The 27,783-nt window shown below is 35.3% G+C and overlaps 2 protein-coding genes across 3 annotated transcripts in view; one reads left to right on the top strand and one right to left on the bottom strand.

Annotated features, from left to right (window-relative positions):
- Nucleotides 1–20,596, top strand: part of LOC119079468 (slo-interacting protein 1) — a 71,862-nt gene extending 51,266 nt beyond the window's left edge. The window contains exons 3-8 of the mRNA XM_037187398.1: nt 14,313–14,693; nt 18,096–18,284; nt 18,352–18,450; nt 18,517–19,600; nt 19,663–19,865; nt 19,947–20,596. Of these exons, the coding sequence (XP_037043293.1) occupies nt 14,313–14,693; nt 18,096–18,284; nt 18,352–18,450; nt 18,517–19,600; nt 19,663–19,865; nt 19,947–20,591 (2,601 nt within the window). The 3' untranslated portion in view covers nt 20,592–20,596. The remainder of the gene's footprint in view (nt 1–14,312; nt 14,694–18,095; nt 18,285–18,351; nt 18,451–18,516; nt 19,601–19,662; nt 19,866–19,946) is intronic.
- Nucleotides 165–4,960, bottom strand: LOC119079489 (protein anon-37Cs-like). 2 transcript variants are annotated; one of them, XM_037187434.1, is made up of 3 exons: nt 4,657–4,960; nt 591–1,759; nt 165–528 (listed from the first exon to the last, which is right to left on the bottom strand). In XM_037187434.1, the coding sequence occupies exons 2-3, from the start codon at nt 1,735–1,737 to the stop codon at nt 227–229; spliced, it is 1,449 nt and encodes a 482-aa protein (XP_037043329.1). In that variant the 5' UTR covers nt 1,738–1,759; nt 4,657–4,960; the 3' UTR covers nt 165–226. The 2 variants fall into 2 exon arrangements, with proteins under 2 accessions (XP_037043329.1, XP_037043328.1); XM_037187433.1 differs by lacking the exon at nt 4,657–4,960 and adding an exon at nt 1,832–1,944.
- Nucleotides 20,597–27,783: the final 7,187 nt, after the last annotated feature.

The raw sequence follows: 27,783 nt of genomic DNA, 5'->3' as shown, positions 1-27,783 counted from the left end.
CGTGACTACAGCGCCGTCATTGTGACCGCTGTGTTAACTAAATTTAAATTTGTGGATTCCATTGTTGTGGGATAAAGTGTGGGTTAAATAAGATTAATATCTTTGGAAAACCCGAAAACTAAATTTCTTCGACTGTAAAAGAAAACATTTCAATTTGTTCCTGTAGCGCATCTGTTCACCTGTCTTTAATTACAGAAACAAATATTTGGCAAAACAATTTATTGACTTATCGGAAGGTATAATTTCGTCTAAAAGTGCCGGTATGGACGTTCTCCACTATACGATTTGCTTCTCGAATACCACTTAACCTAGCCCCATGAATCGTACCAAAATGTTCACTTATCGTTGAATCTCCAGCAAATAACAGTCGTGGATAATCGGGGCATCCGTAATCACCCGTTTGTTCTTGTGTTACCAAATCGTCAATGGTAGCGCTGCCTTTAGGATAGACAATGCTGCCTAACGTACGTATATCTTTGGACCATTGCGAACGTAGAATGTCAATTGGATAAGGAATTTTAGCGTTTCCTTTCGAAATAAATTAGGAAAATGTGACAGTGATATAAGAAAGTATTGTCAAACGTAAATACCTAAAAATTTTCGTAGAATTGAGTGGATATCGGACACAGCTTTTTCATCTGAAGATAGACATACATCTTCGGCCTGGAATCCGGCTACCGTAATTTCCAAAATATTACTCCCATTAACAAGTTCTGTTACTGTACAAATTCCAGTCGACCAATGATTTCTATTTTCCAACTCATTCGGATGCCAAGCAAAATTCAATGGACCGTCGAACCAAGCAGCGATTGGTTCACGGAACAATAAAAAAATTCTCTCAACATTTCCAATGCCAATCTTTTTCATCGAATAAAATTTGATCTGCGACAACGGTGGACTGAACATATCATTTCCCAATGCCATTAATGTTGGCAGTGGTATTGTACAAATAACGTAATCTGAATCGATAGACCTTCCATTCAAAATTTCAGTTCGGATGAACCGTTGTGGACATTGGTACATCCGTTTTATCGATCCGACAGGGGAACCCAAAAGAATTAGGTCTTTGATTTCCGGTGTAATAGCGGTGTCGAAAAAGCTGGAACAACCAGACGGAAGGTCGATTTTGTTGTTCTTCAGAATCTTATTCTTGCTAAGATCTAAGTTAACATTTTGCAGGTCAGTTCCAAACCGAGAGCGAAGTGAATTCAAAACTGCGTAGATTACACACAGCACATCGTCTGTTTTAGAATGCGTGCATTTCTTCTGTACATTTCTGATTATGCTCGTTAAATTATCCGTTGACGGATCGATTATAGATTTCATATGTCCGAAGGAATCTTTTAAATTAGAAAACTCTTCCCTTACACATGCACTGATCTTAACATCAATCAAAGTGCCATCACTTTTAAAAAACTTCAAATCCGGTGACTTATCACTACATATCCTCATGTCTCCATAGGTCTGGAAAACTCTTTCGTCGACTGGAAAATCAACGCATTTGGCTCCCAGCTCACAACGACCGTTGTTCCACATTTTTGTATAAACACGTCCGCCATATCTCTCACTAGCTTCAAGAATTTTGATATTTGCAATTCCATTTTTGAGTAATGTTTCAGCGGCCGATATTCCTGCCATACCAGCGCCAATAATCACCACTGATGGATGTTCGCCTTTTACTTCGTGACTCGAATCCATTGAATTTGTAGATAAATTTTTTATTTGAATCGATTGCATTGTGTGATTCAATGTAAGCCATCTGTAAATAATTTTTTTTTGTTCGGGGTTATAGCGTTCCGGACGATTGGTTTTGCTACACGATTTGTCTCACAATGTATTCCGAAAGATCGTTGCAAAACTGAGAATTTTCATGGTTGTTGTTGTTAAACTTAAAATTTATGACTTTTTAAAATGAATGTTTACTGTAGATGCCACAACCAAAATGTAATATCAGAAAGCTTCATACAGTCACAGACGGCAGATACTGCTGTCGAGAACATATATATTTTGTTTACAGAAAACTCTCTTTCTGACCGTACAAAGTACTTCAAAACAAAAAAAAAGTTTTATCAAACATCCAAACCATCTCTAGTTCATACTGAATTTTAATTTTCCGGTAAACAATCATCATGACCTAATAATCTCCATTTTAACAATTCATTGCATCCATCCATTCATTAAGTTCTGAAATCCTTTAATTAATAATTTTTTTTGCCCAGTTACACATAAGACCGTTTTAAAGACGACACAAATGTAATACGCTCTTTCAGTTAATGCTTGACGCTATTTGCTCACAAACAAACATTTAAACCCATAGAAACTAGCAAAACTCATTACCCGATCTAGATAACTCATTAAGTTTCTAAACATTCATCATCATTTTGTAGCAGTTTACACTACTCCTATATTCGCATATTATTTACCCAACATTTTATCCGTCCTCTGCGGTCTTTGGCTCAGTGTACCATTCCGAATTTATGTATTATGTGCCCTATCTGGTTCATCATCCACAAATAATCACAAGAACGACGTCTATATAGATACATACGAACAGAGTGAGCGTTTATATTTAAAATGATGCTGCAAGAAGAGAAGAAGAAAAACTATTTTATTTCTTCATCCCTTTTTAAACAGCATACAATAACACTGAAATGACTGGGAAATATATTCGCTCACTTACAACAGCACAGCATACTGAATATCTAACTGTATCCATCTATGTCAAAGCTAAATGTTGTAAAACTTTAAACTAAAACGCTTTACCAAACCTCGTTTCCGACTTTTATAAAAATATGTATAAGCTCCGTGATATTCAATGTGAAATGGGAAAACAAGGTAAGCAATTGAGCGTAAAGGCAAAAAAGGCAACTGGAAAAAAATTTGCGCACACAAAAAATAGAACTTTCCGTTTGTTCAAAGTAACTAAGAGATTTAAATCACTGAGTTAACGTTGACCAATATCCAAATATTTTTGGGTAATAGGGTAAAATGCCAATGAAGAGAAATTCTTTTGTTAGGCTTTTTTTGGTAGGATATTTATTAGCAATAAAATTTAGAGTTAAACTAAAGAATTTCACAATGAATTGTTTCCGGAATGATTGTGATTGGCAGATAGAAGAGAAGAATAATACGAATGGACCATTACTTTGACTGTTGAGTTTAAAAATAGTTATTTATGTCACCGAGTGATAAAAACTTTTTAAGTTCTGTGTAAATTGTCACAATAGATTGTAAATCGAGTTGTAAAATACATATCGTGTACCTAAAAACGTAGATTTATGTTTTATGTTTGGTGTTCGAAAATCGTTCTTTTTAATCGAGTTTTATGACCTTTCTATTACAATCGCTAAACCGAACTGGTGTGCATACGTTATTTTGCACCAGCTGGTCACATACAATTCCAAATGGGACCAGCTGGTGCAAAATAACGTATGCACACCAGTTCGGTTTAGCGATTGTAGAAAGTTTTTAAGGCCTTAACATAAATAATTACAAAACTCGGTATAAAATTTGCAAAATTCAGGTTTTTGATTGGCATCGGCTTCGATTCGGATCAACAAAATTCACACGAAAACTAGCCTTTTCACCTTTTTATCTCCTGTTATGTAAATGACTATTTCTCAATAAAAATAACGAAAGTTTCACTTTTCGTAATTGAGTTAAAAAGAAGATTTTAACTTGGCTGCTTGAAGATGAGGGGTCACCGACTTCCAGGGATTATTTTGGATTATTGGGAATATTTGGGATTATTTTGGGTTTATTTTGACGTCGGTGACCCCTCGCTTGAAGAGCTATATTTCAACATCAAATAATTTACGTTGGTTATTTTCTTATTAAACTGTAACTTAGAAGCAATTTATTGAGACTCTTTCAGGTATAGCCAAAAGAAATTGTTCATAAAGAATAAACTACAAGCTGTAAATGAGTGGTCTTATATAGCACAAATCATGTTCAAAACAAATGAAGTAAAAGATTTCTGAAATCAATCTATGAAAATCTTCGATCAAATGAAGTAATAGTTTGAATAGTAAAACTGTTCATATGCTTGCCGTCTGTGAAAGGTTAATTTCGAAAGTTTGCTTCGTTTTCAATTCTTGATGAAGACGCACTTTAGCGGTGGAAAAAATTGCGCTATACTGGGAAATGAACCCTTCGCCGAAAAAACCACCGGAAAATGTGTGCACTGGGAAGTCAGTTTTTTGTGGTTGGTTACCGGGAAACTTTGACTCAGGTACCGGAAAAAAAACATGATTTCCATGCCCGCACTATAAATCACTATCAAATTAATTTCAACGAAAAATTCTAGGAATTAAAGGCTAATTAAAGACCCGCGACGGTCTTTCATCGCACATTTGATTCCTTGAATATTCTGCGTTCTCGATTGAGCACTCACAATTTCGTCAATAACTGAAACCTAACATATACCAACCAAACGACTAGATTAGCCCTTGATAAATTGTCCTTGGAATTAAATTATTTTTCTTGTTATTTACCAAAATTGAAGATTTTATTGTGAACATTGTCCATTCTTATGTCGCTTATGTTCTTCCTAATATCCCGTACTAAGACCATAATTTGCATAATAATTTATTCTTATCTAATCTACAGAAAGTTTTACCTCCAGGCCATATTGTCATTAAAGAGATTGCTACTCACAAATTGTGTGTCTTCTAAATTCTGCTGGCGTAATATTTTCAATTAGAATTTTTTTTTTAAAGACTCCTATTTGTCGCCATTTACATCGTTAGAGTGTGGGAACGGCGTACAACAGTGACCACCCATTGTGGTTGTTTTCTCGAAAATTATCGCACAGAGAATCTATAACCACAGCAAACATCCAGCCAGCAATGTTATGTGGAAACTTTTCTAATTTCAGTAAAAGTGTCGACTTTTGGTCTGTGTTTCCTTTAAATTAATAATTAAATTCAATCTTTTGTTTGTTTGTTTCTGTTTCCCCAGAACTTGCAATGTCGTTGAATTTGTTGATTGCATTAAGGGGTCATTGCGTCTAGTTTCATAATGAAAACATGTCACGTCATACAATCCGTTCTCGTCGTGTGGTGGTAACTTCAAAATGATTTTAACCTCATCGTGCAAACGAGTACGTACAATATCCTTTTTATGCAAAGGAAGACTCGGCGATAAAGTATAACGTTTCATTGTTTCCATTTAATTTTATCATGCATCAGTGTAAAGACCCAAGTGTTTCTAATAATGGTTTCATTGGCCTGTGAGGAAGAGCACTTCCTTAATGGGGTTCGCAAAATAACATTTTGATGCGAACGATACGGTGGCGGTAGAAACTCTTTCGGTCGAATGAAGAAGGCAGGTTTAGCTTTCGTGAATAAGCTAAAATATTAAATGGTATAACAGTCGAGAAAATGAATTGTTTCCCAACTATAAAGTTACCTTCCGTGTCGTGTTCTCGCATCGTTGTAGCAAGACATTTTTCGGATGGAAACCTTTTATTGTTACCCGTACTTTTCTTCCATCAGCAACGTAATTAATTTCAAAGAAAGTATAAATGAATGAATTGAATGAAGGATGGAAATATGAAAAAGGATTTTAATTATTATTTAAATATAGCAGTTGTGAAAGTGTGTCCCGAGAAGTGGAGTTCTTGCCTTATGGAACATAAATCAACCTTTTATGTCTATATACGCAAGAGATAGGAAGAACGCATTTTCCATTCATTTCGTCTCTTCTAACTGTAATTAATGCTAATGTTATTCAATTCCATTACAAAGAGTTTTATGTTGTTTAATATCTCATAAATACCGAAAATATGGGATTTTATTGTGTATTGTCTGTTGCCATGTATCGTATAGTATTGTTGTTTCGGGATGGGTTAATATGCTGTTGTGTGTATTCGGTGTTATATTCTCCTCTGTGTTCGTATTGTTTATGTTCTTGTTTTAAAATTTAATTTTCAAACTTCCAATTGTGTACCACGGTCTTTTGTTTGCTCTGTAATTAATATTTTAATCGCATTTATCAAGGTGCAATTTATGGGTCATTTATATGGCATATACGTGGGAAAAATGTTAACAGCTTCATTAAGGGCTTTTGATTTATTCCCATCCAACAATGTATAATGAATTGGCAACTTTTGTTATTGTACAGACTGGTACATTCATTACATAAACAAACACAATTGGAAACAAATTGAATATGAAATTTGCTTTCTGTTGAATTTGACTGTATATAACACATACGTGCGGTAACAGAACAAAAATCTAATTATAAAAAAAACATCGACGGATTCATTTCGATTTATTTCATGTTGTAATGTGGTATGTACGGTCAAACGTTCAATTGTTTCGGGGTTGCTTCACATGCTCACCTTTATGAAAAAAAAAAAATCAAATTTAATCAGTGGAACGGGTTACAACACGGGCGAGCCTCAGAAAAGGTTTTACATCTCCACAATATGACAATTTAAATCCAAACGGCTGCGCATGGATACTTTCGCGATACATATGTATAGTCTACCCTATTACAAATTCAAACGATATGTCTTAAACGATCATGGTGAAACATGTTCTTATAAGGATGTATTTACAAGAATTCTATTTTATTAACTGTAATTGACCGTTTGAGTATCAAATTATTCGAAATACAGTTAGCGTCATCCGAATTTGTGCCTAAGTTTGCTTTAGCTGTTTTACTAGCTGGTCCACTAATAGAACCCATTACTTATATACTAGTACTAGTTTTACTAGTACTGCGCGCATATGTGCCTGACTTTAAACCAGTATAAAGCAGGGCCTATTTTTAGACCCGTACGAAGTACTGGGGTCTTATAGGTTTACGCATACGTTTGTAACACGTCGAATTGGACTACCTGAGTAAGGGGAAACCGATTGTGGTTGTCTAGAGATGCCAAATCCGCGAAAAAAAAATGTCCGTCTGTCTGTCCGTCTGTCCGTCTGTCTGTCTGCACGATAACTTGAGTAAAACGCATCCAATTTTGAAAATTCTTTTTTTCCCAGTTTGGTAATGTCAAAAGACAGGCTAAGTTCGAAGATGAGTGATTTTGGATCGACCCCTACCGAGCTGTGGCCCAATAAGTGCTTTACGGTTTTTCGAAGATATCTCCGGACATTTAAACGTTAAACTTGTAAATGATACGTTAAATGAAAGGTATTTACAATACCGATCGATAAAAAAAAAGTTTATGGAAATCGGATGACCGACTCGTGAGTTAGACCCCTTGGTGTGGAACAGGCACAGGGCGGCAAGCAGTTTTTGCTTGTAGGTCGGCCAAATTTGAACATATTTCGTCTGTTTTCCCTTTATTAGATAGGTATTGACCGTACCAATCAGGGAAAAAAAAGTTCATGAAATTATGTTCTCCGGAGCGTGAGCTAGGTCTCTTGGAGTGAGCTCTTATCTGGCTACTCGGAAGTACAGTGAACGTGGTGTATTTTGACAATATCTCGAGTAAATTTTGACCGAATTTCATGAATTTTTTTTTGTTTGAAAGGTATTAGCGAATGTAAAGCGCCGGTACTATTTTCGGTTTCCTAACAAAATGGCTGCCGGCGGCCATATTGGATTTTAGTAAAATTGAAGTATCTTGGGAAAAATGGTACTAAGAGAGTTTCTGTTAACATGGAAATAATTAGTTATGTGTGTGGGGTTTCAGGGATTCCATATATGGACATCTATATATACCCATATACAGCTATATTGAGCTATATACAGACATATAGAGCTATATAATAGCATATATTTATCTGTGAAATGTTTATTTACAGTGAAATATAGTTAAATATAGCGGTACATAGCTGTTTAAATAGGAATTTTTGAAATTTGACTTCGTACGGGGCTGTCTATATTGCCTCCGGCAATTTAGTTGTATATGATAACAAGGCAAAGAGTGGATAATGTAACTGATTTTAAAGGGAGAATAGTTTTTCAGCAGAGAAGAAAATGAAGTAAGAGAAATGAAGAGTTTTACATTAAAGGCTTTTGATACGAATAGGTGTTTCGTACGGGTCGGCGTTAGCTATGTTTAAGAATTAGCTTCTAGGAAATTATGGAATTTAAGAACTTTTCAGAAGTTTCAAGAATTTTCAAGGATTTTAGGAATTTTTAACCTGTTACAAACGGCTGTCATCTGTTATCGACAACGACAGCAAGAATAAACGACAAGCTCTGACTGATGAGGTCTTATATAGCAAAAGCATGCTCAAAACAAATGAAGCTGAAAATCTTCGATCAAATCAAGCAATAATTTGAATAGTAAAACTGTTAATGTGTGTCTGTTAAGGATTTGAGGAATTTTTCAAGGATTTTTTTAAATTTTTTTTAGGAATTTTTAGAAATGACACTTTAAAAAATGGCCATGGTGAAGTCGTAGAAGCAGCATGTTTGTATGAGTGAAGGAGCTATTAAAAGAGCTGAAGGAAACTTAGACTTAAGTTTGGCTGACATTAACCCTACTTGAAAGCTCCAAATTTCTTAAAATAAAAATCTTTGTGAACCGAATCTCAAAACGTTTCCTGCAGTTTGAGTATCAAATTATTGGAAATATAGGCATTGTCATTGCGTGTAAGTTTGCTTCAGCTGTTTTACTGGTTGGCCAACGCATACAAATCCGCTGGCTTATATGGTTTTACTAATTCTACTATTTCTTAAAATAGAAATAGGAACCAAATCCCAAAACATTTCCCTGTTATGTTTCAATAGCTGATTTCGGTTTGCTATAACACAGTATACTCGCACTTATTCACTGGATACAGATAAATTTGGATGCTGGTCAGTTCATAGATTTGTCTTTACTCAGAGTCTTGTCAAGTGTAGTCCAAAATTAGTCTAATAAAAGTCTCATGTCTCTTCAGAAAAACGATTTACCCAAAACATTTATTTAAACTAAAGATTTCGCTTCAAAAATATGTTGGCCCATAAATGGTGAACCAGTTCCATCAACTCCTATTCCTATCGATTCGAAATATTGCAATATATTGCTTCATAATAATCGATTGCATTGTTGTCATTCGTAATTGATTGTGGTGCTTGCCAATTTCCAAAACCCAGTTATTTCAATAAATAATTCATTTCATCTGTGATTGCATAACAGCATAACCAATTGTTTAATTATGAACCCATTAACGAAATTGATTTTAATTCGGTCACTTAAATTTGTGAATGTCAAACGATACATACGTACTAACTCTTGCTGTAGATTTATATTGCTGGTTAAGCAGACATTTAAACTCTGCTCAATGGTGTATTCCGATGCAATGAATGGAAAAGTTACGGAACAAGTAAATAACAATTCTGTTGATGCGATCGAATATATAAATACAAAGTACACCAAGCAACACACAAAACATGTGATACTTTGTTGTGGTCGAAAATAGCTCCAGGAAATGTTCCCATTGCTCGACATATTTATTCAAGTCCCATATATTATCCAGCAAAATGTCTTCAAAGTTTTATCACCCGACTAATCACAGTTTGCTTTAAAAGTTTCGCGGTTTGTACTATTTTGCTTCTGGCACATATATGGTAACTTCAACTACGAAAGTAATTGAGGAATTGGTATTTTTGGCTAAAACTTTTCTAACCATTTGCTCGGAAATTTCCAGTCACGAATCAAAACAAAATTCACAAATTTCCAGTTAGGTGTCAATGCAATGCATAAACTTTTATTACTTTGTGGCGCCACACTTAAACTCAACTTTATTTTACGACTTTTGAACTTGATTTTTACTGGTAATACCTACATACAATCACAACAATAATATATCCTCATCACCGAGTGTAACTATTTGAAAGTTTTAGAGATAGCACGACTGGATGTAAATTCCACACAGTCACCCGAATATACTTATATTATCCTCTATGTGTCCTATCATAAAACTTTTACCGCCCATTCCGAACGTTGTTAACCGTTCCTCAGCAACAGAACGTATGAATTGGAAACTTTTTCAGTGAAAGAAAAACTGTTTGTGCTGAATAAATGGAATTTCTACAAGTTTCAATGGCTTAGAAAATAAAAATCGAATGTAAAATAGGGAGAGAGAAAAAACCATCGTTAATCTGCTGCTAGAGTTTTAGAACATTTAATGATGTGCATTGTGTTATTTTAAACTTCCTAAAGATTTCCAAGTTTTGAAGGATGTATTTCTCAATGCATCTTACCATTCAGCAATTTCAACAAGAAAAAACTTTCGACGAACATTTTCTTTGAACTGTATGGAAGCCGTATACTGTACAGTACACTATCAATTTTAGAAAATTTGATGTTATATGTAATACTGAATCAGTTGTGAGAGGCGAGAGAAATCAACCGCTGCTGAAGCCTTGAAAGTAGGAGCTACTCCTTGATAAATGTTTTTCGAGAATTTTTAGAAATATTTGAGACTGCGATTCCACAAAATAGTCCCTGATTCTGGATCAATTCAATCCACAGCGAGATTTTACTAACAAAAACTGCTAGAAAAGGTTGTCAAAAAGTCTGAAGTTCTTTCAATTTTAGAATTTCTTCGAGCGATTTTCAACCTGAAATTATATCTCCAAGTTGCTGTGTTAACTATCGCCCGAAATTTTAGAAACGGCTTTCACTTTCTATACGTACGTGGGCGTACCATTCCGGCAAGACGACATAAATAATTTTGATGCTCAAAATAACGTCCGAAAAGCAATTCTACAAATATTTGTCCTTGCATCAGGGCCTATTTTACGGAAACATGTTTCTCAAGTTTTTGAAAGTTTCCAAAATGTTTCTTAAAGTTTCTTAAAGTTTCTTAAAGTTCCTTAAGGAAACTTTTCTAGAAACTTTAAGAAACTTTGAGAAACTTTAAGAAACTTTTCAGAAACATTTTGGAAACTTTCAAAAACTTGAGAAACATGTTTCCGTAAAATAGGCCCTGCCTTGCATGGATACTGTACCGTACAGTCTGTACGTACGTACACAACCATTATTGACTCTATTTCAATTTAGCCAACTTTCACTGAAAATTTGTATCTAAGGTTATAACTGGCGGCACTTTATTCCATTTAATGCAGACATTTACCGGCAAAATAACTTTCGAACCATTTTAAACACAAAGTCCAACTTCTTTGATTTGTTCCTGAAAATTTATTCTCATGACACATACAGCTTCCAGCACACATATATCATAAACTGAAAACTGAAACACATTACTGCTGGAGAAGAAAAAAAATGCTTAAACAAGCACATTCATAGAATATTTCTCAAGTAGATTTAACCTCTCCCTCTCATAACATACAATTGTCTACTGTGGGGAGTTCGTATATAACATCAAATGACAACATCAACAAAATAAACGTCAACATTATGGAACCGAGAATACCGTTCATCTTCCCAACATCAAGCTTTAAAATCGCTTTTCCTTCAGTTTGTTCAATATTGAAACACCATACTTATACTGATGGTATTGTTCGATGTGTGTATACATATAAATATTAGGATGTATATAACCCGCTGTTCCATACATTGTCATAGAAAGATTATGGAAATTTGAGATGAAAATGTGAGGGAAAATATGATTGAAATCGTCATTTTTATAACATACTCGTACGATAGCCTGAAGACATTCAACTATGTTCAGAAGTGGCTGGCTGGTATGATGTTGAATTTCAATTCAAATATTTTTGCATCGTAATTTACGGGTGTTGCGTTGATAGAACGCAAAACAGAATTGAATTATCTCTTTCGGATCTAAGTCAAAGGAATAAGAGACGTTAAAAAGGTGGCAATATGTCTGTCTTTCAATGGAGCACTTCTATTCGACATGCTAAAGGGGAGAGTGGGTGAAGAAAATTTCGATTTTTTTTTTAATTCTATGAGTTCCACTGAGTGTGCGGGCAGGAGTGTCTGTCTGTATATATATCATTGTTAAACCAGCGGTATGATTTTCTCCTTACGTATGCATCAGGCTAATTATTATTTTCACTTCGGGTTGAATGATAAACATCTCTCCGAAACCGAATTGAATGCAAGCTCTTTTTTGGGAAGCGCTGATGCTCTTACATTGAGTGATATAAACTTAATTCCTTCACTCTAATGTGATTATGGACTTGTGACACAGAATATTTAAAGCTCAAATTGTATTTTCATTAAAGATTTTGTATTGTTTGCTCAACAGAACGTTCATCGCACACACATATCGTCTTTTCTATTATGTCTCTATAAATGTATGAAGAGGTTGTTCGATGCCATTAGGGATGATAGATATTTTCGGTAGTACACACAATGGTATTTTGTCTGCGGAATATTATGACAACGAATATATATATATTTGAACGAGTGAGTGTTGATAATGACAATAAATAAAATAGAAAGTGATGGCTGGCATGTCACTGTCAGTCATTAAAGTAGATAAATGTTGACGCCAGAACAAGAACATTCTTTCGGTAAATTCAATGACGATGAGGAATGTAAATAACAATTTGCTTTGAAGACGTTGAAGAAAAACGAATCGATCGGTCGACGGGTATATGACAGCATTTCTTGTCACATTTAACTTTTTAACAAGAAAAACTTTGTAATTCCCTTTTTGCCTAACCAGACGAGCGCGCACCCATACCATTTTAAAGTATCTCTTAGCGAAATCGAATCAATTTTAAACAAGCAAAAAAAAAACGAGTGCACCAGTGAAGTATTTTGTTCCTTAATAGTCGTTGCCGTCTTTTTTTCTTTAATTTTTTTTTTCTCTCGTTTGTAGACGTCTGGCGAAAGTACTCCATAATCAACTTTTCATTTTTATTTTATTTAGCGAAAAAGAAGAAAAAAAAAACTTTTTACTTAAGCTGTACTATATAGCTCTCATCCTCTCGTTCATTGCAATTAGCACCATCTTGCCATAAACTCATACACATAACGCAGATATGTTATTCTACGAAACGTCCGACTTTTTTTCTTTAAAGAAATAAAAAGCGAATTTTCTCGACGTTACTTTTTCACAATTTCTTTCCCCATTCAAAGTTATAAAACACGCGTTTTATATCCTTCGGAAAAAAAAAACGAGAAAATTACCAAAAACTTAATGAACCCTTACATCTTCTGGTGTTGGTCTGCGTTTTAAAGTTTTGAAAGAACAAGCAAAAAAAAATTAAATTAAAATTTTCAACAAAGGAAAATCATATCTCCGTAACGAAGTTGCTGGAAATCAAAATAAGTAGAGGAAAAAATTATTGCATACAACTGCGGCAAGGTAATTAAGCTCTGCTCTGATTTCACTAGTTTTGATCCATTAACAAATAATTGCCAATTATGTTAATGAGTTGTTAAACGGATTATTAACTTACAAGGAGAAATGGGTTTACCATTCAATAATTTGAGCGGAATAATTCTACCCAACTTTACACGAAAGAGTAACGATACTTTCAGAAGTGAATTGCAAGTTGAATGTGTATACACACCGTAAGACGTTATACCGAGAAAACATGGATATATGGAAAATTTAGGTACTTAAACTGTTGTTAAGAATTGTTTGCGTGAAACACAAGAAAAGCTTTCTCGTTCTTACGAAGTTATTACTTTGTTTCAAGAGATTTTCCTTACATTCGCAATTTTCACACAAAAATTGAATGTAAAACTTGAGCTACTTCGGCTAATTTTAATCATATTTTAGATGAGAGTATTATGGATAAATACGTCGGGGATGCTGCGGTATACCTTTAATGTCATTAATTGGTATTACGACGTAAAGTTTAATTTAAGAATTTTTGCAGTGTCTCTTAATTATCTTAAATAATTTAAACGAAATTGAAGTAGCGCGGTACACTATTCCTGTCTAAGACATCATCATAATATCCATCAATTTTCCGCGTCGTTGCTAAGCGATAAAGTTAAGTTGAGGCAATTTCCATTGATTTTTTTTCGCCATCCTTACTCCATACACAACTCGCTCTCGCATAACTTTCTTCAAATGATAATTATTGCATGAAAATATCGTCTTGTATAACTTTGTCAACGAGTTTGTAAGACCACTTTCAATGCGAATCAGATATTTACAAAATGTAGTAAGTACAATTAAACTTTTACTCAGACTTTTATGTTACCATCTACGTATCTGATTCAGCGGCAGTCGAACTTCTGACAGTAAGATTAAGACTGTAGTGCGGTGACTTGCATCAACAAATTTGAACAATGAAATAATTGGGTGGGAAAAGTCTTTCATTATAATCCAGTACCCATTTTGCAATTCTAATTCTGAAAACTATGATCACTAAATTGAACATGAACAACAACCACAAACCAACACCACGTCAGGGCCTGACTCCCTTCAAAATTTTCCGAAAATCTACATTAATTATTTTCTCTTCATTTTCAGGTGAATGGTCGTGATGTGAGCAACTTAGCACACGAGGAGGCTGTCAATGAATTTCTTAATGCACCCGAACCGATTTTGGTCGAAGTTCGGCGCCGGTTGAATGATGAGCTAATTATTAAGACTCCCTCAGTTGAAACAAAAAAAGACATCGGTGAATCATTAGAAACTATAGCAGTTGAGAAGCCTACAGTCAATGATGTGTCCGCAGAAGAAGTGAAAAACCATGAGCTGGAGAATGGATCGAAAAAGAACCTGGTGTCGATAGGAATACAAACGGAACAATTTTCATTCGATAACGAATTAATTTTCAACGAATCACCGATAAGCGATCATCCGTGCAATGGGTTTAATGAGTGCTTGACACCGGCTATTGATATTGAGGTGAGATTTTATTTTTACAAAAAAATCAATCATCTCTCGGTTATGACAATAGCGAGTCGGATGTGGGTGGCTTTCATTTCGTTTTTCTTATTTATCGCAATAATCGAGTTATGCAAAAACTTTTTGATTTGAACAGTCGCATCCTATTTTAGCTTTTATTTGTCAATGTTTATTTTTCTCATTGTTGACTTATATGCAAGTGTACTTGAGATACATACATGGCTAAAGCTTAAAAAAATAAAAACTTGAGAGATGATGCAGTGGGAGTTGCGGGAAACGCTATTCATATATTATTGGGTCAAGTTATCCATTCCAATTCATTCCTTTTTATCAACGAAAATACAACGCTGCATGAAATCTGAAATCAATATTCTACAATTTTTTACTCGTCGAATTTAATCGCAATATATTGAATTGGTCGAACAATTTAGCACAGTATTTTCGTTCCTAGAAAATAGCTCTCTATGCACCAGACGTATATAAGACTTTACTATACTTTAATGTTCCAAAAGATAATAAGGAGTTTCTATGAATTTAAGATGATTAAGATGGTTAGCATTCTACAGTTTTAATTGTTCCACACAAAGCACCTAGCAGGATAATCAGGGTCTATTACCCTGCTAGGTGCTTTGTTCCACATCGTTCTACATATTGTCAACAAAAGAAGCGTAAATAGTGTCGTTTCACTTACACTTACGTTTGTAATTAATAAGGCTAGGAACAGGTCAGGTTTAGCTGAACCTGACCTGAAAATACCTGAACCTGCTTCGACCTGAACCTGATTCAATCAACTTTGACCTGACCTGATTTTACCTGAAACCTGATTAGAAGTATCAGGTCTGACCTGACCTGAAACCTGACAGGTTGACCTGAAAATTTTAATGAAAAATTTAGGTCAACCTGAAACCTGACAGGTTTCATAAATTCAGGTTCAGGTCATGTCAGGTTTCTTCATAAATAAAAACCTGACCTGACCTGAAGTTTCAGGTGCTCAGGAGTACTCGGCCTCAGCTTTCTAACGAACCCATACACGCCCGTGTTCTCGCCAGCTTACGGAAATGAAATCCGGACTACGAAACCCCATTTTTCGACTTTCGGCCGCTTACCACCAGCCAGGTATGAAAGATCAAAAATATCTGAGACTAGTTTTGGGGCCAAAGCGCCGAGGCCTAACTAGGCATACCTTAGAGTAATTATACCTAGAGAGGAAATTTCGAACAAAATTACGTAAAATATGTGGTCCGAACATGAAATACCAAATGTTTATTGGTATGTCTGTTTGCCCGCTTAATTAAGAGGTCAAATTGTTGAACTATCAAAAGCGAAATAGCGTCATCGCATACATGTATTGGTGTAAAATTATTCGAAATGTGTATCTTATACAAACTGATGTTGGGACCACAGTTCGTCGTACAAATTTCCTTTCTAGGTATAATTACTTTTAGAGGCATACACGAAAGAGTCCTGGAAAAAATAGCGCCGATTTCGGTCAGTCGAAATTGAAAAGAATCCTTCTATTCTACAAATAGTATGATTGATGTCCGGCACGAGCCGGAGACGAGTTCTGGAATTGAATTTGCTAAAAACAACCTCTTAGCAGTCTTAGCATAAGTTAGGAACAATATTTTCTCTATCGTTAGTTAGAAACGAGCGACGAAGTCGTAATATTTCAACACTAGATAGAGACAGTATTTTTGCTATACGTGAAGCTTCGCTACAACAAAATAAATCAAAGAAGAATTCTAATTCCAATAAAAACAAAAATATTCTAAATCATTGAATGCCGGTTTGTTGTGATTTTCTTAGAATTTTTCAAAGATGCTATGAACTATATGGTGCGTCAATTTACTCCAACGATTTCAGCATTTTTCGATACTTTGCCATAATTAAGACTTTGCAGATTATTGGTCAGATATCGTGAAATTTATAAATCTTACTTAGATGCAAAGGATACCCAGAGTTCGCTGATCAGAACTTCCTTTGTGAGTTTTTTCCGCACCAACTGTTGTTGAGCAATAAATTGTTAAAGTTTCCCACAACTCCCGACATACATTTGATGACAATGATGTCACAATCTAGAAAACAAACTATTTCAATTTTAAAAATCCAACAAAAAGAAATTACAATAAAATAGTTTAAGCACCAACTCTTGACTTATAAAAACAACACAAAATTATTTTCATATCGTATCAAGCCCATTACATGCATACGCCACCATATCGTAATGCATAATGCAACCAGCGCATTTGTTTTATAAAACAATTCACCCTTTGATCAGTTTCATAATAGCATTTCTGTCAAGTACACAATTCACAGTCAGAATGAGACGAGACATACACTTTAGTTCGTTTAACATTTCATAGTTTAATAAGTTTTCATAATTTTCCCTTTGATTTTTCCATATTTTTTGATGATATAAGTAGCTTGATGGGTGTGTTTGTGAAGAATTATGTCCTGGAAATGAAGCTATTTCAACTTGACTTCGTGCTATTCCATTCAACAAGGAACAAGATATTGGTGCTATGAGTCAATAAACTTTTTTTACACTGACTTTAACCTAAAATAAAAGTAATTTTCAACGAAGCTTTTAAGTACAGAACGTATACAGATCAAAGGAATAGTAATCAATAGATGTTTCGGTGCAATTTAGATGTCTAGCGCCAATATGAGCGAAGTCACTTCAATCATCAATTCATTGGATGGATAGTGGTTGAAGTGTAAATAAACATAAACTGCAAATAAATCTTGTAAGCATTGAAGCACGCCCATCTATGTAAGCTTTTTTTTTGTCGGTCGAAAGACTGGTTTTCTTTTTGTATCTGAAACCGTAAAATCTAGCGAAAATCGTTCTAACCAAATTTTATTTTGCTTAAGCTTAGTCTGTACCACTATGGTCAGCATGATTGAAAACAAAAATTCTTTTGACGAAAAGATTAACAAAATCGTTCTACTTCAATGGTAGAGCTTCAATCTGTTCGAGGTTACAGCGAAATTTCATTGGTAAAATTTAAAAGAAAATCGTTGTTGAGCTTTAATGCGTTCTTTGTGCATTCAAAAGCGAAATCAAAACCACAACATTAAAACTTTAAGGATTTAATTCACCGCCGAGACGTGTATCGTTGCCATATACGTTCGCGTGGTTAAGGGCACTTCGGCTAAAAATATTTTTCTCTGCATGATGAAACCGAAGGAGGTGAAGTAGAAAATAAGAAGTGCACTTTCGTAGTATACTTACGCACATATATGAGCGTTGAAAGAGAGACTTTGAAATGGAACGTACTTGTCGGCGTGTAAAAGAAAATATTCTGTCGAAAAATTCGATGTGGAATAATCTTCAACCATAGTCCTTAATGCTATGACACTAAGAAATTGAGTGACGATTTCAAAATTTCTTCATTGCAGGAAGTGACACTAAGGAAAAGCCAAAGTCATGAACGAATTGGACTGACCGTCAGCTACAGTTCGGGCAATGGCTCTGGATCTGGTTCAGATGATGCCGACACCTGTACCGAGGTGTATATTAGCGATATTATGCCGGATAGTGTAGCTGGCCGGGATGGACGTCTTCGACAAGGAGATCAAATCTTACAGGTAAATGTTCGCGTACGAAATTTTTAACTGAGAATGTGTGGCTGACCTGTTTCTTTTACATCAAAAGGTTAATGGACGAGATGTATCCACGAAAGAGGACACTGAATCACTTTTTGCCGAAAATAAAAATGCTGTGACACTCCTAGTTAGTCGATGCTTATTTACGGTGAGAATAATTTGAGATTGCTTTTCTATCTGGTTCAGTATTTGACTCTCATTCGTCTGTTTTCAGGACGAAGAATATCTAGAAACCGGAGAATTTTTCGACGAGGATGCAACCTATGAAAATTGCCTTATCGAACAAATGTTAGATGATCGAACGTTACCACTAAATGACGTAACAGAGCCACCAAATGACCTCAAATCTAATCAGTCCACCACCAAGCCGTGCAACACACAAAAAACGGAAAAGCCCAAGCAACAACCGAATAACAACATCGAAGAGTCGCGGGTACTTCCTACGTTGCCATTGTCGGCTGAAGCACTAATGAATGGAGATGATCTGAACCACTCATCGATCAAAGCCCATCTGCAATCGGTTAGCCAAGAAATTTCTATGCTCGATCATCGAATCGAGCACATCTTGTTACACAAGCATAATCAACGCCAAGCGTCAAACAACGTGAATTCCGATCAATCTTCATCTGGAATTTATCGGGTACCAGTAGACACGATGACAAAGTCATGCGATTCCAATGAGCCAACACTAAAGTTATCTGACATTTCGAACCAGCAAAAACGTCGACTGCCACAGTTTCCCTACATCCCGCCACCCATCGAGTCGGATACGGAACACATCTACGAGACAATACCAGAAGACTCCGAATTAGAGCCGATCTACTGTGCCCCATACAAAGCCAATGATGACCCACCGAATGCCGTCGAGCAGTGGTTGAAAATGAGCAACGGTTGCCAAAATGTAAATTTTAATCGACCGTGCTCGTTTCCGGCAGCCACTCAGAAGCAAACAAATTGGACGAAAACTGTGAAAAGCAATTCAAGTGCCGACGATCACGAGAACAGTTCCAGTGCTTACAACACAGGCGGTTCGTGTAACAGTAACACGTTAACATTGGAATTGAATTTGAATACGGATGACAAAGATCAGGAGCAATATCGATCAACGTTAGTGTTATGTGATAAGTCGAAGGAAAGTCGCGATGGTCGATCAGGTAGGGATAGAGACGGTGTGGCAGATACCAAAGGTGGAAAGAGTCAGAAACAGTCGAAGAAAGATGCAGGCAAGGGAACGGCATCCAGTCCTAAACATCATGCAAGTCGAACGTTAGATGCAAACAGGACAGTTGATGGATCAAGTATGTCCTCGATGGATTTTTTTAACTTTCAATTCAATTTTCAAAAACAATTTGATTTCCAGGCAACCATTTTCCACAACCGAACTCAGGCACTGTTAATATTCCCGCTGATACGATGTACACAAACTTTGCGAACCTGCAACAAACGATGTTGTTGCAACAGAGACTGTTCCGACAAGCGCTAATTCGTCAAAATTCCAGTGTTTCAACAAAGAATTACACAGCGCCTAGCTTAAGTCAATACCAATTCGTTAGCGGCCAACAGGTGAGTACCGTTCAGTTTTCATATCTTCGAAAACTTTGAAGAATTTCCATGAGTTGTACTAATGATAATCACGATTTCTAGTTGTACACACATACGATTCAACCGCAGCCGAGTGAAGAACGTATGGAATGGAAGGTCAAACGCCGACCAGATGGTACGCGGTATATAGCAAGACGTCCGATACGTAATCGGCTGTTACGCGATCGTGCCATTAAAATAAACGAGGAACGGAATGATTTCACGACCGACGATGATACCATTTCGGAAGTGAAAACTGGCCGATACTGGACCAAAGAGGAACGAAAGAAACATGCTGAAAAATCGAAGGAACGTCGCTACAGACAGGAGACATTAATTGCAGCGAAAAACTATCAAATCGACGAATCAAAGATGCATCAACAGCAACTCCATCACACCATTTCCCATCTGCCAGAACATCAACGAATAATCAATCATCAATCGAATACAGTTAACACAGCAGCGCCAGCAGTGAATATGGTACATTCAGCATATTACACAAATGCTACAATGCCAAAGAATTTAGGGAATCGAGTGGTTCAAATGAACAGCACAAGCCATCGAAAAACGGTGAAAAATAAGAAAAAAGATGACTCTTTGAATGCAGTGACTGTGAGTAATAATGCTGCACACAATGAAAAATCAGTAACAGTTGTCGCTAACGATAGCAATAAATTAGCTGGCCTGTTATCGGTCACAACGGTTTAGTTAAATTTTATTTTTCCATTCGGACAATAACTTTGGGTTTCGTTTCTTGTTTTTATTTTTCGCGTAAAGATATGAGAGGCAATACTTATGTAATTGAAAAGATATTTGGCAGAAGTTTTTCAATTCGGTTTGTCAAATGAGGTTCTGTCTGCAAAGCCGAACAATGCAAAAATTTCGAAGAGATTCGTGTCAGGTCGACCGAATATTTAACATCTGTTAAAAGTGTGATAGTTGATGCCTATCGAATGCAATCAATTAAATTTGAGTTGTCGATGCAGGTTGTAACATTAATTTTCGATCCAGAACACCACGAATCTCTTTAAAAAAACCTTTGCGTAGAACAAGGATTTTAATATCGACAGACGTTTGATTAGTCCACTAAAAATGGAGTGATAGAGACGGATGGGATATTATGAGAAACTAAAAGCTGATTCGCCGTTTGATTCTGAATGTTCGTCAAATTGTTTTCTATTCGGACTTCGAGAGGGAAAGCCATGTTTTTCACTTCCTTTAAGTCAGTCGTGTATTAAACCGGGAACAAAAGTTCACTTACCCCACGAGATATGCAAACTAGTGCCATTGGACTGACAGATGAAGATGGTTGAAATGTGTTTTTTTATTCTAAAAAATATCCGAGCTTCGATGCACCAGATTGAACAAAACAATATTCAAAACAAGGCATCAGAACAGTCGGAGCGTTTGCTGCGACTTAGCCCCGTACGACCCGTAATCCTATTTCGTCCGTAACCATAATACGTCCGTAGCCGTAATACGCCCAGAACCCTAATACGTCTACAACCCTCTAATGCGTCTGTTACCAAAATGCAAGTCAAGTTGGGCATGGTCAAATTTACTGAAAGTGTTCATTTTTAAAATTGCGCATAGCGCAATTACGAAAGCCCGTACGAAGTACCTCTCAAATAAAACCAACAATTTACGACATTATTTTAGAAACCCAAAATTTTTTGCCAACTTTCCATTGGGTATTCAATTACCTCTCAAATGAAAGAAAAACTAGCAAAATCGGTTGAGATTTACTCGATTTATGTGCAAAAAGCACTTAGGGCCGAGTAGCTGCCTTAGTCCAAGGGCCCAAATTTGAAACTTTTTTGCCATCATTCTATTCGGCATTCAATTATCTCTCAAATGAAACAAACTCTAGCAAAATCGGATGAGATTTATTCGATTTATGTGCAAAAAACACTTAGGGCCGAGTAGCGGCCTTAGTCCAAGGGCCCAAATTTGAAAATTTTTTTGCAATCATACTATTCGGAATTCAATTATCTCTCAAATGAAACAAAAACTAGCAAAATCGGATGAGATTTATTCGATTTATGTGCAAAAAAACACTTTTCATTTCATTTCATTTATTTCAGTTTAAATTCGAATATAAATACAAAAAACATCTGCGTAGCTCTAGTGTGTCGAAGTCAATTCGAAAGAGCTACGATTAAAAACACTTAGGGCCGAGTAGCGGCCTTAGTCCAAGGGCCCAAATTTGAAATTTTTTTTGCAATCATTCTATTCGGAATTCAATTATCTCTCAAATGAAACAAAAACTAGCAAAATCGGATGAGATTTATTCGATTTATGTGCAAAAAATACTTAGGGCCGAGTAACCTTTGAGCCCTCCCAACAAGCCCACGTTGCATCTTATCCAAAAACAATGTTCAGCAACTTTGTTCTACTCGTTCTACCTTTCATTTAATATATCACAAGCAGCTATTGCGTGCGTATTTCGGTAGATATCGTCGAAAGACTGAAAAAAACCTATAGGGCCCTAGCTCTGGAAGGGCCGACCCTACCATGCCCATTTTCGAAATTCTACAAAATCTTTGTTGCCCCGAGTTCTCGATCGCAAGACGTTCCAAATGAGCTAGCAAAAAAATTCTGTAAAAATTGACCCTCGTAAGATTTGGAGCTACCGAAAAGGAACTAGTCGAACTATAAACTGGGAGTCATGACAGATGGCGAATGACCAAGACAGACGAAAAATGTCCAAGACAGACGACAAACCGATCGTTTCATTAGAGAATCAGTGAACTTTTGTACCCAGTTTCATTCACGACTAAAACAGCCCTTCTAACTACTCGAAATTTTCGAAAAATTTTCGCCTCGCAAATAATAGTGAATCATGTTTCAATGTCTGTATCTTCCAAAAATCTCATTGTGAAAGGCAAATCAAATATTTAAGTCTAACTTCATCAAAAAAAGCTTAAAAGTTTTATTGTTGACATTCAGTCTCACATTTTGTTCCAGTTGTTGTTGGCGTTTAAAAAATATACTTAATCAAAAGAAATAACAGACTCGGTAATCAACTGATTATGTGATTTGAGTCTGTGTGGAGAGAATAACAATTAATTTTCTCGATGGTGGTATTGCGCGATAAATATTTTTGTTTTTAAAATTTACGAATTTGGTTATGCATTGAAAATGTGTTTGTTTCTCATAAAAAAAAAAATCAAAATAAAAATTTTTTGAATTTGCAAATAAAAGAACTTTTTTGTAATATGAATTCGTATGTAGAACCTATATTTATATACACAAAAAAAAATTATTATAAAAGCATTAGATGAGATGTTAGAATTATTGTAATGAACAAGGAAAGAATAAGAAGATGAAAAAGAAAACTTAAAATTAATTACACAGAAAAAGAATTAAAAATTAAAATAAAATGTCGAACAAGAAATTATATGAACAGAAAATCGTTAAAACAAAAAGTAAAATTAGAAAGTTAATGAGAATGTAATTACATTTAAAGGAACAAATAAATCTAAATAAACTGAACACATTAATGTTAACACACATAATTTCAGTGGTTTTAAACACCTAACGAAACTTTGAATGCTGTTGCAGCAACAGTGTTGCTGCATATTCCACCAATTTCAACGATTCTTACCAAATACACTCACCTCTCGATTAGCAAATTAATATCTACAACAACCTCATCATTATGGCTTTTGATCCCAGTTTTTCCTTTATTGGCATCATTCAATTTCTAGTCTGGACCTGAGCTAAGATTGACGTGCATTTAAGGGTTCTAGATTTCAGAGTAAACGTTTTCGTGCAATTTTTCAGTTTCAATTTTTCCGAAAACGTCCGATTGGCTCTGGGAAGCAATTTAGATCGAAAAAGACAGCAGACCTCCCTCTTCTCCTTATTTTCCTTATTCTCCTTATTTTTGATGAACCCTCCTTAATCCTCCATATTTTTAATAAATTATCCTATTTTCCTACTTTTTCGACAAAAAAACGAATGAACAATGAACATTACCTCATTATCGACACAAGCTTATGTACATTTATTGGCTGGACCTAGAACTTCAGTGAATACAACCGTTTTAAATGAAAAAATTTCGCTCGTTTCGCTCACATATTGCTTTAAATCCACTCACTTGTACCAATATATCCGATCTAACACTATATGTAAGTCTGTATTACCCGAGAGAATGGCATATCAATCTCATATTTTACAAAGATTCGCAGATTAAATCAGATTCTGTTTTTTTTTCACGTTTCGATTTGGCAACGGGCTGTGGATACATACATGAAGCTTGGACGAAGACAACTACGAATAAAGTGAACACAAGTCATTCGATTTTTTCACAATTGAGCCTTAAATATTTTGTGCATTTTTTTAGCATAAGTAGCTCTAATGATGGTTTCGGAAACGAGCATAAAAATTTTACGACTCAAGCTGAATATGAGTAAACTTTCTAAAAATGTCGTCTAATGAAACAGATTATAGGTCGCACGTCGCCAAGCTAGAACCTTTGACAAACGAATTAGATTGTTGTTTTAGTCCTTCTTCTTTACGACTCCACAAAAAAATTTACTTTAGCATATTAATGCGTAACTGCTGTATTGCTAGTCATTCGAAAAGTCTTTATTTGTAAAAGTTTTGTTTCATAAATTTTTAAATAATTGTGACGTTCATTTTTTTGATAACAGTCACGAATCTCCTTATTTTATGACTATGAAACCCTCCTGAATCCTCCTGATTTAAAAAAAAATGCCTCCTTATTTCTGAATTAAGGAGCTCATGTTTGGCGTGGGAGGTCTGAGACAATGATTTTCAAAAATAAGTTTGGCTCAACTAAACATATCATTTGACTTGAAAAGTTTTCGCGAACGAACTGGATAAAAGTCGGCATTCTGGCCACGTTAGGACTACAGACGCTAATTTTCGTTCTTCAAGAATTCATCAAGTATACTCAGAATTTTTGTTCGATCTATCACCGAATTTCTAACCGTCACATCCGCATAGATATCCGATTTCTACTTCTTAATCAAAATCTTAATTTTTTCTACGGCAACCAGAAGAAAAGACGAACCTTTTTTGTCCTTGTCATATATAATTTGTATTTTTGTTTTTAATTCGTAACAATTAGAATGGTTCCCATTAAAGTAAATTGTGTTGTTTAAAAAATATATAACTTTTTGTCTTCGTATAAACTATGCTTAAACGTCTAAGCTAAACTAATCTCATATTTACATCATTCATAGTAAAAGTAAGGTTTAAGTCTTACGGCATGCTTCACGCGTATATATCATAAATCACTGAGGAAAGACTTCAGTCGATCTTCGAGAGGATTTTAATGGAAATTCAAAGCCATCGTTGGTAAGATTTCGTTGGTAACACTGCAGTCACACTGCACTCAAAATCGTTTTCTCATACTCGGATTAAGAAGGAAGAAGAAATTAGAAATCAATAAGTACTTAGCCAGTTTTCTTTGGGAGGGATTGTTTTGAAAAACAGCCTGCCGATATCGGACGCATTTTCTAGAGGAATCTTTTAGATTTGCCTAGAAAGGACTGCGACCCTAGAATCCGAAACCACTTTCAAAAAAATTCTTCGAAACTTGTGTGGCTGGTAAAAGGTGATCTAAAACCGAAAACTTGCACTTTACTTACAAAAGTTTCTCCAGCTACACGGGTCACATGGGGTGTCATTATAAAGGTAATCACATGTACTATTGAGCCGAATAGGGACTTATTGGTTTTAAAATTCATCTACATTGAAATATGTGCAGTTAAAGTTTTCTTACAGAAATTTCTCGATGTACACTAAACATACATGGTCGTGTAGGGTTTCATTTGAAAGGTAATTTCATGTACTTTTGGGCCAATTAGGGACTTATGCGGCTTTGATGAATCTACGATGAAATATGGGAACTTAAACATTTCAACTTCTATTTCATCGTAGATGCATCCAAACCACATAAGTCCCTATTTGGCCCAAAAGTACATAAAATTACCTTTTTAATGACACGACCATGTACGTTTTGTGTACTTCAAGAAATTTCTGTAAGAACAGTGTAAGTCCTCGGTTGAAAACTTCAACTGCACATATTTCAGTGATGAGAAATTTTTCACCAGCCACACAAGCTTTCAATTTTTTTGAAAGTGGTTTTGGCCTCTAGGGTATAATACCTTTCTAAGCACATATAAAAAAAGTCCACTGGAAAATGCGTCCGATTTCGGTAGGCTGTCTTTCAAAAGAATCCCTCTGGGTCGTCGCTTTGCAAAGAAATAAAATTGAAAATAAACTGGACTTTTCAAATCTTCGTCCCAAATGGTGTAAACCATTTTCCAGAAAATATTTTTTTACATTTCCTAAGGTGTTCTGAAGCTTAGTTTCTTCGAATACAATTTCCAGAAATTCAAAAAAAAAAATTAAACGTAACATTTCTCGACTCTTCTGAGTGTATATTCCATAAAGCTTCCCGTCGTGGACTGTTTATAATCGCAAGGTTGGAACTTTTCAAACAATGGGTTGATTATAACAATGGCTTTCACTTCTCACGGCGTTGTGCTTCTGCCAAATCATTACCTATCTAAAGCATGGGTCACCGTTGATATTACAAAGTTTTAAGACCGCGGTAAGTACACCAGTCCGTAAACAAATGGGTTCCGGAATTGATAATCTTAATTACAGATTGTTGATTATAGACGACGTTATAGATATTAGCTAGACAGAATAGTGGTATCAAGTACGTACGTACGTACGTACACACACCGCAAGACTTGTAGATTAGAAATATTTTTACAATTTAATTTTAAAATATCAAAAAAATTAACATTTTCTATTCGTATAAATGAGAGATCACTTTTATTGCTATTATCAATCTATTTTTGATTAACATTCGATAATACTATACATATATGGTTGGTTTTGTCACGTTCCTACAGTATTGTATAAGTACACCTAAATTATAGTCAACCTTCCGACAGGCATACAATAATTTTCTTTTAAAGAAATTTGTAACAAAACTCAAATTCAAACCGAATAGATCACATAAAATTAGTGCAGTAGGCAACATGTCATTATTCCAATAAGCTTATCCGGTCATGGTATTTGGCTCAGAAGCGGCTAGCGTTAATCAGTAACTCTGTTACTTCATCTGTTGTTAAAAGTGTCGTCTAGTGCTTGATACAAAATCTGTTACTTCATTAGCTTTAACATTACATTCTCTATATAGATTAACCGGAGGTCATCACATATTTTTGCCGTTGCCGTTGCTGTCGATAACATAAATGATCAGCCTATCTCCACACTTAAAAATAATTGCTCTGAATTGGTTTACATTATTGACATTCCATCAGATAAAATTAAGTGCAATGACTGATAATGTAAGAATGTAGATGAAGAGCTATCGTAAGCTGTTGTAAAGTTACGGATTGCAGATATGTACAGAATTAGCGTGACGAGAATCTATAGAAAATTGTTGACTTCATAAGTGACTTCATCAGAAATGATAAGGCTGTGCAAATATCTCGATTTTCACTGCGAATTTCGAGTGAATGAGACATAACTAATTTTCCAATGGATGGAACAGTAATCGGTAAAAATCAGAATTGGAATTTATACAACCTTGATAAAAGTAAGTGTCATTAAATCGACTGCTACTGATGCAGGGCCTGTTTTTAGGAATTGAATTCCTAAAAATTCAAAAAAAGTTAAGAAAATCCCTAAAATTTCTAAATTTACAGATTAAGGAATTTTTAGGAATTCTTTTCCTAAGAGTAGACCCTGATTGAAATGATATTTATTACACAAACGGTTTAACCTGTCACCGACTGATATCATCTGTTATCGATAACGACTTAACGAAGTAACGATAATCTCAAATAATTGAAGTAAAAGATTGGAAATCAATCTCTTTGAAATACTTAGATCAAATGAAGTAATA

Source organism: Bradysia coprophila, unplaced genomic scaffold (assembly GCF_014529535.1).
Source record: "Bradysia coprophila strain Holo2 unplaced genomic scaffold, BU_Bcop_v1 contig_324, whole genome shotgun sequence".
Lineage (NCBI taxonomy): Eukaryota > Metazoa > Arthropoda > Insecta > Diptera > Sciaridae > Bradysia > Bradysia coprophila.
Note: the sequence above shows the minus strand (reverse complement) of the source record. Positions and strands in the feature narration are given on the sequence as shown.